The sequence below is a fragment of the Micropterus salmoides genome, unplaced genomic scaffold (assembly GCF_014851395.1).
Source record: "Micropterus salmoides isolate LMB-PRFRI ecotype aquatic unplaced genomic scaffold, ASM1485139v1 Ms_hic_scaffold_10, whole genome shotgun sequence".
In the NCBI taxonomy this organism is placed as follows: domain Eukaryota; kingdom Metazoa; phylum Chordata; class Actinopteri; order Centrarchiformes; family Centrarchidae; genus Micropterus; species Micropterus salmoides.
In genome coordinates this window covers 15,045,151-15,057,352 of record NW_024040041.1, presented here as the reverse complement: position 1 = coordinate 15,057,352, position 12,202 = coordinate 15,045,151, and the positions used below count along the sequence as shown (strand labels likewise).

General features: G+C 45.4%; 1 protein-coding gene across 1 annotated transcript in view; it reads right to left on the bottom strand.

Annotated features, from left to right (window-relative positions):
• Nucleotides 1–10,112, bottom strand: part of LOC119887769 — a 116,913-nt gene extending 106,801 nt beyond the window's left edge. Inside the window, exon 1 of the mRNA XM_038698402.1 lies at nt 9,934–10,112. Coding sequence (XP_038554330.1) covers nt 9,934–10,097 — 164 coding nt within the window. The 5' untranslated portion in view covers nt 10,098–10,112. The remainder of the gene's footprint in view (nt 1–9,933) is intronic.
• Nucleotides 10,113–12,202: the final 2,090 nt, after the last annotated feature.

Here is a 12,202-nt window from a genome sequence, read left to right as displayed (position 1 = left end):
AATAACTGAAAGACATTTATTTTTATGAAAGAGCTCTTGTTATTCTTGGGATTGTTTCAAACATGGTTGGTGCACTATGAGAGTGTTAAAGGCAATGTAATAAACCTGCCCACTGTTCTTTTATCACACACAGTCTATTTCTTACCCCAACACTACTTCTCAGAACCTAGGTTGGTAAGTTAGCTAAAGTTCTACACTAGTGTTAAATATTTTAAACTATGCTACAGGGATTTCCCCAGTACGTTGAACTATGATGCTAAGGGGCTCCCAAGTGTGTTATAAAGTGACAACATGTGTCTTGACCATTGGTCCATTTGTGACGACTTGGGAGTGAGAATGGGTTGGGTTGTAGATGGTTCATTTTATATCAACAGTTGCACAGTTTATGCAGCAGTAGTTGTTGTGTTTTTTTGTGAATAAATGGGTGAAAGGCATTTTGTAATAAATAATATGTTCTGTATCCCTTTGTGTTGTGTCAGTTTCATTTTTATGTTCAGAAGAAAACTGCTTTGTAAGGCATAGATAGTCCTCTCTTTAGATGAGCTCATGCAAAATATTTTACTAACCATTAGTAACTACCAGAATTAATCATGAATTGTAGTATTAGTAAGTGTCATAAAACATATATGAACACGCACTATTAGACCATTTCTAAATAACTACATGTCATGTCAAGTTAGCGGTTGATCAAAGCAGATCTTGGAGTTTTGATGAGGAGTTCAGAGAAATGATACCAGGCCTGTAACAGTGAGGCTTTTACCCTGCAAAGTTAGATGGGGCATCTTTCTGGTAGTCTTAGAAGCATCCTTTGGACTTTGCCACTGGTAGATTTAGGCGTTATGCTGAGATTGTTTATATTCTTTCGTGGGAAAGTATCAAAAAACAGGCTGTTATGTAATAATTTTCTTAAACTTTCCAAATGATCTTAAGAACCATTAACAACTCATACATAAATGGTTTGTCATTAAAATAATACTCCATTTATAAATAGTGAACCGATCATTTATAAAGTAAGAAAATACAATAAAATTTTTAAGCATATAGATGAGCTTATTAATAAAGAATACAACATGTATAAGTATGGTTATAAATGACTTACTAATCTGTATTAACATAAGAACAATGGTTTATAAATGATGAATTAAAAATGTACTAATGCTTAACTAATGCTTTATAGTGTGTAGTTCTTATAAAGTGCTACCAAAAAAACATTTTAACAATAATTTGGTGTGCAATTTGCGAAAACAGAAGATGTGTTATTATTTTCACCTGCATGATCTTCATGCATGAACTTATGGAGACATGTGGACATAGTTTCTCCACAGAGAATTTAATCAGCAGCACTGTAAGAAATAGAAAATAGCCTTATTACATCATCTGTAAGCAATGATTCCAAGGAAAAACATTTTTCAGAATATTAAATATAAACATGTTTGAAACATGTGAAATAAAAAAGGTGTTCAATTTTCAGCAATCAGAATGATGCCAGTAGTGGTGGTAAATACAGGAAGTAGTATTTGGATGACTCTCCTATTATTGTTTCTCACTGTGGATCTCTGCCACAGTAATACACAGCAGTGTCTTCAGGCTGCACATTCTGTCTGTTTAGAGTCACTCTGTTTAAATTGACACTGAACTTGTTCTTTAGTGAATCTTTCACAGTTGCGTCAATACTAATCCACTCCAGTCCTTTCCCTGCAGGTTGTCTGATCCAAGCTGTGTAGTCACTGCTAACAGAATAAGAGACCTGACAGGTGATGGTCAGTCATTGACCTGGCTGCACAGTCACAGAGGCTGGCTGTGTCAACTGTTCTATTTCATATAGGCTTCAGCCTCTAAGGCTATAGATATTGGGTTTATCCCTGCGTAGACCGGCTGTAGCTGGCCGTGCGGCCTTCATGCAGCCTGGCTCCGATGTCGCAGGCAGACTTTTTCCTCTATTGCCTGTCCCGGCCGGGAGGTAAGTTTTTTCGAGGAGGTCTGTAGAGGAAGATCCCTGGAGGAATGCCAAAGCTGCTGCCCTGGCCCGTAGGTGGGTGCAGGGGTCCAGTGGTGGTCCACCAACTGGCGGCTGGCTTCCCTCCAGACTCAGTGGCAGCGTCGAAAATGGGACTTTACGAGGGACCGCTAACTCCTCCTCTAGTGACGGCAACAAGGGGGGCTGATAACCCAGGGAACACATGAATGGGGACATACCAGTGGCTAAGTGACTTGGTGTTGTGGGCATACTCGATCCAGGGGATGTGGGAGCTCCAGGAGGAGGGGGGGAGCAGACCGGTCGGATGGTTTGGCGCAGGCGCACATCTCGCACGCTGCTTCAAAGGCCCGACAGTCTTGGTCCATGGCGGGCCACCAGAACCGCTGGTGGAGCAGGAAGAGGATGCGGACCATCCCTGGGTGGCAGCTGAACCTGGAGGCGTGCGCCCATTGGAGAACCCTGGGAGCGGACACTCAAGGGGACGTAGAGGCGGGTAGGGGGACCGGCACCGGGGTCTGGGTCGGTGGACTAGGCACGGCAAAGAGCTGACTCCACCTCCCAGCGACAAGACAGGCGCGAGGCAGGATGGTGTCAGGGGGGTCCGAAGGGGTGTCTGGGGAGTGGAGTCGGGAGAGAGCGGCTGGCTTGGTGTTGCAGGACCCGGGCTTGACGGGAGTTCAGTCTCTTGGCGGTCTGGATGTAAGAGAGATTTTTGTGGTCGGTGAGGAAGGGGTGTTCTGCTCCCTCAAGCCAGTGCCTCCATTCCTCTAGAGTCAGCTTGATAGCCAGCAGCTCCCGGTCCCCCACGGTGTAGTTTTGCTCCATGGGAGACAGCCGGCGCGATAAGAAGGCGCAGGGGTGGAGTTTGGCGTCCACTGGGGAGCGCTGGGAAAGGCAGGCACCAACGCCCACGTCCGAGGGGTCCACCTCTACCACGAACTGAAGGGAGGGGTTGGGGTTGGTGAGGACGGGGGCAGAGGTGAACAGGGTTTTGAGGCGGAAGAAGGCTGCAGCGGCCTCTGGAGACCAGGCAAAGGGAACCGAGGAGGAGGTGAGACGGGTGAGGGGGGCAGCGACAGCACTGAAGTTGCGGATAAATCGACGGTGGAAATTTGCAAAGCCAAGAAAGAGCTGTACCTGTTTTACGGAGGTGGCGGTCGGCCAATCAGCGACCGCCTGGATCTTTGATGGGTCGGCGCGGAACAAAGACGGGTCGGCTTTAACAATGAGTCTGTTCTCCAGAAGCCACTGCAGGACCGGACAGACATGCTCAACGTGTTGGACAGGGTCGCGAGAGAAGATCAGGATGTTGTTGAGATACACAAAGACGGTGGTGGAAATCTCGGAGGACACCATTGATTAACGCTTGGAAGACTGTGGGGGCGTTGGTGAGGCAGCACCAGATCATAAGCATTTCTTAGATCCAGTTTGGTGAAAATGGTGGACCGGGAGAGGGACTCAAAGACAGAATCCATGAGCAGGAGGGGGTATTTATTTTTTATGGTGATGGCGTTGAGCCCCCGGTAATCGTTGCAGGGGCAAAGGGTCTGGTCCATTTTGGCAACAAAAAAGAAGCCGGCCCCTAATGGTGAGGAAGAGGGGTGGATGATGCCGGCAGCCAGTGAGTCTTTGATGTACTGCACCATAGACTCTCTCTCTGGACGCGAAAGGTTGTAGAGGTGACTGGAAGGGAGAGGCGTGTCCGGGGGGGGGGGTCTATAGAGCAGTCATAGGGGCGGTGGGGGGGTAGAGACAGAGCCTGGTCCTTGCCAAAAATTTGAGCGAGGTCGTGGTAGACGTGTGGGACACCAGATAGGTCGAGAGGGACGGAAGGTGGGTCAGGCCGGGTAGTATTACCGGGGGCTCAAGCAGACAGGAGGCAGGAAACATGACAAAAGGAGCTCCAGTTCCTGATCTTCCCCCGTGACCAGTCAATGTTAGGGTTATGGGTGGCTAGCCAAGAGAGACCAAGAGGACCAGAGGAGTGGCAGGGGAGGAGATCAGGTGGAAAAGCGAGGGACTTGTGGTGGTTGCCGGACGTGACGAGGGGTGTTCGTGGGGTGCGATAGATGACGGTGGTGAGGGGTTGGCTGTAGAGGCCCATGGCGTGAATGGGGGCGTCAAGAGGGACCTAGGGAACCACTCCCGCAGGAGAGGGAGGCATCGAGCAGAGTTCGAGGGTGGGGCGAGGGAACTCGGCCTGCCAGTAGCCCCAACCCTACTGGCGAGCTGACACTTTCGGGCGCATGGGGCAAGCTGACACGACGTGGCCGGGCTTTCAACCCATAAAAGCACTCACTGGCGAGGCGACGCCGTTTGCGCTCTTCCGGCGGGGAGAGGTGGGTGTGGCCTAACTGCATGGGCTTGGGAGATGGTGAGGTAGAGAGCAATGGGGCAGTGGTAAAGTGGTACGGCGAGACAGCGCCCCGAGACGGTGTGAGGCATGAGCGGGAGGTGGAGGTCTTTAATGCGATTGTTGAGGCCATCCAGGAACATGCACCGAAGGGCCTCATTGTTCCAGCCCGAATTGGCCGCCAGAATATGGAAGTCAACTGAGTACTCCACCACGCTCCGATCGCCATGGTGGAGGGAGAGAAGGCGTCCAGGCGCCTCCCTTCCCCGCACCGGGTGATCGAAGACTCTCCGCATCTCCTCCACGAAGGAGGAGTAGGAGGAGAGGACATGGGGCTGACCCTCGCTGACCGCTGCGTACCAGGCCAGGGCCCGGTCGCGGAGCAGCTCAGTGACATAACAGATTTTGGCCTCATTGGACTGGAAGGTTACTGGTTGCCTCTTAGACACCAGGGCGCACTGTACCAGGAAGCCGTCACACGTGCCCAAAACACCGGAGAATTTGTCTGGGTGGGAGACCAGGAACTCACGGGAAAAGGAAACGCCGGTGGTGGAGCACGGGGCAAAGTCCGCGGAGAGGGAGCGAGGCGGGGATTGAGAGGGGGACAGCGGTTGCGCGGAACAGGGGTCAGGAAGTAGCAGTACCATATGGGCCAGTGAGGCATTGACTCATCCTGCTTCGCCTCTAACCCAACAGCGATAGCCTTAGAGGGCAAAGCTTATACGAAATAGAACAGGGGTTACGTACTGTAACCCGGAGTATAGGCGCAGCCCTCTAAGTTGAAGGCCTCACTGGACCTTGGTTCTCAATTCTCAGTGCTGCGCAGGCGCGCGGAAGGGGTAAACCCAATAGCGATAGCCTTAGAGGGCTGCGCCTATACTCATAGAATCCGGGTTAAATCCGGGTTACAGTACGTAACCCCTGTTCACACTTGACCAATGTTTTGTAACAAATGATCAAGTTATACTGCAAAAGAAGAACTGCTGACTTTGACAAATCCAGAGAGACTCACATCCAGGTGCAAACAGCAGCAGCAGAGCTACAGAAAACATGGTTTATGTTGAAAGTGACGTGCTGTGGACTCCACTGACAGCCTGATGGGAAGTTTTTATAGCTGAGTTTGCATAGAACCAAACACATGAAAATGTCCCTGCATTTATAGAAACAATTGTTAACTTTTTTTTTACTTAAAGAGGTGGTATTATGCCCATTTTCAGGTTCAAAATCTTATTTAGGGGTTGTACCAGAACAAGTTTACATGGTTTAATTTTCAAAAAACACCATATTTTTCTCATACTGCACATTGCTGAAGCTCCTCTTTTCACCCTATATGTTGTACACTCCGCTCTTGAGCTACAGAGTGACTTAACCTCTGTACAAAATCTTTGTTGGGAGTTGCACATGCGCAGTTCCCGGTAAGGACTATTAGCCAATCAGAAGCAGAGAAGGGCGGGTCGTAAGAAACAAGGTAGTGTGATCCAAATCCAAGCCGCTTCAGACTGCGACCATAACCTAGCAGATGGTCCACAGTCCACAACCACACATCATTGTTCCACATCTTACCATAAACCACTACAAAAATGACCAAACAATTTGAATGTTTGCTCAGTAGCTTTCACATCAGGTGTAACTTTAGTATTATAGTTAGAACTTTAGCTGTGTTAGCCAACATTTACAACAACTCCGCACTTAAACAGTCTGTGAAGTTACATTGCTGTGTATATTTTAAATTTAATCCACAACCAATAAAGCATACTTACAGGTTGTGATTGTGAATTTCCAGGCCCAAACAGAGTCGGAGTTGCATCGTCTTTTAGGACTAAACGTTGAACTGTTGCCGGTGTTCTGATGATCTATGCTGCCTTGCCGAAAAATGCTACCATAGCGCAAATCGATAGACTCGACTCTACTCGGCCCTGCTCCGTTTTCGATTGCAGATAGTACCCAGAGATAGTACGTAGCGACGGCACACACAACTGCCACGACGTAATGTTCAATGCGACACACACACCAGCGATCCACACAGCTTTCTCTTTGTTAAGTTAAAAGGTTTCAACATTCCTCATAATGTAAAGACAGATAAGCGGTATGAAAACCTTCCAGCTGTGTTTTCCTCTGCCGTTGTTGCTGCAGCGGTCTGTGTGACGGCGGGAGCAGAGGGCTCTGTGAGCCTGCGGCTGGCCGGCCTCACACACTCCTCCCACGGGTTGGTACAGGCATCCCCGGCAGCCACTTGCGGAGTTCCTCACATTCAAGCACATTTTTGTTCTGCCATCACTTTTCGTAAAACTGTCAATATTCGAAATCTACACAGCTGATTTCTCACCTCAAAACTTCTCAGAAGTGGATTTAATGATGAAATTACATACAAAAACTGTAATGGTTTGAGGCGTGCCTGACCCCGCTAGCCGCTTGGCAAGCTTTATGCCGCGTTTTCATTGTGATGTCACAAGTAAAGGAAGTGAAGGGCTGGACTACAAACAAGCTGTTTTCAAGCGGTTCAAAGCAGTGCTTTCTGTGGGAGATGGGAACTCCCTTTGGGCTGGACTTTGGGCTTTTTCACTTTGCAAACCTGTTACATGCACAAAAAAGATATATAACTCAATAAGGGAGAGGGGAAAAGCCAAAAAGCATAATACCACCTCTTTACCCATTTTATGCTTAAATACAGAATGCTGCTTTGACAACAACACAGTAATATAACATTATGTAAAATGTTGTACCATTGCAAACAGCAATAAGGATTATTGTTACTATTTGTAATGATAATGCTAGCATGAATCATGGATAATGGAAAACATGTTCATTAAACTCTATATTTAACAAAGATGATGTGCACCCATGGAAACAAAAGGAGCAACCAGCAAGAATGTTGCTTTCTATAAGCCATGTATACAGTGTGTTTAGCATATTGTTTGAAAAGATTTAAACCCACTCTAAATATATATTTGCTGCAAACCGTAATAAAGTGACAGCAGCCAGGATCATGTAAATTGTGTAAAAAGTGTGATGCTGCTGGTTTGCAGGTTTGTATGAAAGACCTTTAACGGTGTCAGTATTTGCAGATGTTTGAAGACACTGACAACTTAAGACAGAGTAATAACTTGAAGCCTCGAGGGAAACAGCAGGAACTCAAACCTGTTTGACAAAATGCAAAAAGCTAAATCCTTTAGTTGAGACAAAAACTATGGTAGTTGGATGGGTTGTGTAAAAAAATAAGAACCAGTCTTAACATTATTCAGTGTGGTTTATGTATATATATACTCAAATGTCTGCGCATCATTTTTAATGATTTGACCTGAGGACATCATGAAGAGTTTTTACTCAGCAATCCCAGATTTTTTTTTCTTACTGCAGGATTGTTGTTCATCCATCTACTTCCTGTCTGCTGAGATGAACTGACAGACAGATGGAGCTGCAGTCACTGCTGATGGTAAACTCTTTATAGTTAAGCTGTACTATTCAAAATTTGCTAAATCAAGTTAACATGCTGTTTCTTTAGAGTAGAAAAGTCTACATCAGCAGTAGTGTTAAGTTTTAATTCAGTCCAGGGTTCAACTGTCAGTCAGTTAAGATCAATGAGAACACCAGATCTGAGTGTTAGAGGAGAGAGAAACATGACACTGACTGCCCTCTAGTGTTTACAAAAGAAAATGCAATATTATTGTTCACTCTCATATCAAGACTCATATATAATTTACAGACATTATTTTGTCTTAGTTTGTAGTAGTACTTTAACTTCAGTGACCATATTATTGTATGTCACTGTCTTTGGTCTTTTAAAAGTTATCTTTATTGTGTTTATTGAATTTCCCTGGACAGTTTTCAGGACTTGTATAATTTATTATTCAAGAATATATGCAATATAAGTTTTATACATGTTATACAAGTTTTTCACCCATCATGGACTTCATCAAGAAAGCACAGCTATCTCAGCACAACAAGAGCAAAGAAAGACAGACCCGGAAATTCCAAAACCTACAGTCCAGAGCGAGCTGCACTAACAGAACAGGAGAATTGTCTTGGAGGAGAAAGGACAACAACCCCACAACACTTGAAACAGACAACAGATTGGTGAAAAACTTGTCAGATAGGGAACTCAAACAACCAGAGAAAGACGTTCTGGCCAAAGGATTAAACGTCGCCATTACACCACAGCAACTACCGATAGTAGACCTCATCACAGCCACAGAATCGGCCATTAGGAAAAACAAATGAACAGAAACAGAAGCGGAACAGCTCAGACTAAAGGTATCTGCAGCCCTTTCTAATGTGAAGGCCCCCCCTTCCAACCTCACCATCCAAGAAAGGAAGGCTGTGACATCTCTGAGCAAGGATCAAAACATCACTATCCTACCTGCTGACAAAGGAAGATGCACGGTAGTACTTAACACAGCTGACTACCAGAACAAAGTCAACACACTACTAATGGACACAAACACGTATGAGACACTGAGACGAGACCCAACCAGCGGATACAAGAAAAAGGCCATAGAATGTCTACAACAGTTACAGAAGGACAACACCATCACCCGTGAACAATATTACCGTTTGTATCCTGGGGAAGCCATTCCATGCATTTATGGACTACCCAAGATACACAAAGAAGGAGCCCCACTCAGGCCGATTATCAGCAGCATTAACTCGGTCACCTACAACATTGCCAAACACATTTCTACCATCTTAGCTCCATTGGTGGGAAACACGCCTCACCACGTCCAAAACTCTATTGACTTTGTAAACAAAGTTCGAGGACTAAAACTGGATCCAGATGAAACCATGGTATCCTATGACGTGACTTCTTTGTTCACCTGCATCCCCACCATAGAGGCAGTAGAAACCGTTAGGAAACGGCTAACACAAGACAACACCCTGGACAACAGAACTAGCCTCAGCCCTGACCAAATCCGCAAATTACGCGACCTCTGTCTAAACACCACTTACTTCCAGTACAACGGTGGATTCTACAGACAGAAGCATGGCTGTGCCATGGGCTCACCGGTATCCCCGATTGTGGCAAACATCTACATGGAAGAAGTGGAGAATAAAGCCCTCAACTCCTTCAGAGGAATAGCACCGAGCCACTGGTACAGATATGTGGACGACACCTGGGTCAAAATTAAAAGCCAGGAAGTGCAAGCTTTCACAGAACACATCAACTCTGTGGACAGTAACATCAAGTTCACACGAGAAGATGTTCACAACAACAGTTTGGCCTTCCTGGACTGCGCTGTACACATTGAAGAGGGGAGGGGGTCTACGCCACCACTTATCCCCCACTTACAATGCTGTCCTTTCATCACTTCCCAGGAAACTCAACAAACGTAACCTATTGGCCTCAGGTGAAGATACCAACGATGGTCGTTCAGTCTTGGCCACAGGTAGTCTTAACGACTGTAACGACTGTCGTCACAGCAACAAGGAACACTAACGAACCAGCGGTATCGATGACCCGGGATAACGATCCCACTGAAGTTAAATAGCTGAGTTTCCCTGCCAGTCAGTCAGAACTGAAGAAGTCCTTTGGATGAGGGACGAAACGTCTTCCAGTATCTTCAACCAAGTCCAGTTGCCCTTGATTTTAACCTTCGTTGGATAATACTAAACAGCAGAATCTTCAGTCTTCAGATTGTTCATCTGCAGATACAGCTGCTGCCTGCTGTTGTCTCTGGAGATGGTAAACCGGCCTTGAACTGACTGACAGTAGGATTTCCCGTCATTATCATTTTCAACCCAGGCAACCCACTCCAGTCCGACCCAGTTCATATCATAGTTGCTGAATGTGAATCCAAAGGTTGTACAGGTCAGTCTGTGGGATTGTCCAGGCCTTTTAACCACTGGTTCAGATTCTGTCAGAGTGTGACCATCAACACCTGTTAAAACAACATGTCAAATCGAGATCAGATAATATTTTCACCTGCCCAGCAGACAGTTAAAAGCAGCAGTCCTGTCTTATAGTCCATCATGTTAAACTGTGTGTCCACTGTTCTGTCATCCTCTCTGCAGTCAGATAAGTAGAGGTGGAAGACATCTGAGTTTTGCATTGACTCCTCCTCACAGGGAAGAGAGAGCTGGGGAGGACTTGGATCTGTAGTGTTTGGTGAGTGTACAGTATGTTAATTTGCTTAAAATATTGTGTATTTATACACAATTTAGATTAATTAATTTAAGTCAGTCAGATTTATTTATATAGCACATTTAAATTGACCCAAAGTGCTTTCCAAGAACACAATGCACATAAATACAAGTATAAATGAACAAAGGAACAAAGAGTATATACCATTGTCCATCCAAATACACAATAAAACACTTCCAATACACATCAATAAAAGGAATATGAAGTACTCGGTAAAAATGAAATCCAAAGAAGCTAAAAGGAAATAAACAAGAATAACTTCAGATTAAAGTGGTGAAAGAGAACAATTTAAAATAAGGGACAGAATCAGGAAAAGGCCAGAGAAAAAGGTAGGTCTTTAAATTAAATTTGAAGTTCTCAATGGTAGGGCAGGACTTGATGTTAGACGGGAGACTATTCCGAAGCCTGGGGGCAGCAACAGAAAAGGCCCGGTCACCTTTAGTTGTAAGGTGTGAGAAAGAGAGAATTGTTGTGAAGATGACCTGAGCGACCTAGGCGCAGAATATGGAATATCAGCATAGCATATCGGTAATGTATTGTGGAGCTAAGCCATTGAGGGCTTTAAAAACAAATAATAGAATTTTAAAATCAATTCTGTATTTTGCCAGTAACCAATGCAAGACTGGAGTAATGTGTGGTCCTTTCATTGTTTCAGTTAAAAGTCTAGCAGCTTCATTTTGAACGATTTGTAGTCAGGATGGGTCAACCCCATAAACAGGGAATTACGGTAATAAGCGCATGTAAGGTAATCATTAGTAGCATCCTTGAATACCTTGAGGAATGCAACCACTGTTTTCAAAGTGTTTGCATTGATCTGTGCAATTCTTTCACACTGGTTATTGGTTACCAGTAATGTAGAGATCTCCTCGTGCTGTTGCAGTATGGAATCCAGAATATCATAATTTGAATTCCATAGAGTCTCGATGGATTGCTTGAGGGATTTCTTTGAGGTGTTCTGCAGACCTGAATGTTTGAAATATTTGACCAATTTTTTGGCATTGGTCAGCAGTTCAGCCAGTTCGGGTGTCTTTGCCAACACATCTGGGGCAGATGCGCTGTACAGGGTGATGTTCAGGATGTGCGCATTGCAGTTAAGCCTGGTGTACCCACACATGGCAGCAACTATGTTGGCTCCGCGGTCAGTGACAAACACAACACGGCCAACTAGTCAAGTGTCTATTCCAAACCCACTGAGTTTCCGGAACAGCAGGTTCCTGATGTTCTCTCCTGTTTTTGACACACCACCTTCAAAGGGAGCTGCAAACAACACCATCGAAACGTGATAAAACTCATTGTTTGTGTAATGGATGGTGCTGGATATGAATGCCATTTTATGGTAATCCTCCGTCCATATATCTGTTGTGATGGCACATCCATACCTTTCAATGATGGGCTTTATCTCTATGGCCACAGATGCCTGCAGTGCCTTTGCTTTCTCCTCGACATGTCTGGATAGTTGTTGGGTGAGGCAGAGCATCTTTTACATCAATTATGTTGTGTTGAGCTATGTCAACAAAAACTTTTTCCAGCAACAAAGTCATATGGCTCTACAGTCTCTACAGCAAAGTGTGACACATTTCTCAGTAGTATCTTGTTTAACATGAACAGGGAGAAGTGCTTTCTCTTTGAATGAGAGCTTACTTTGGCCCAGAAGAATGGAGCAGGTGTGTCACTGCAACCTGGAGGTGCGAGATTTGTGCCCGTTGTATATTAACACTTTTGCACATTTGTGGCA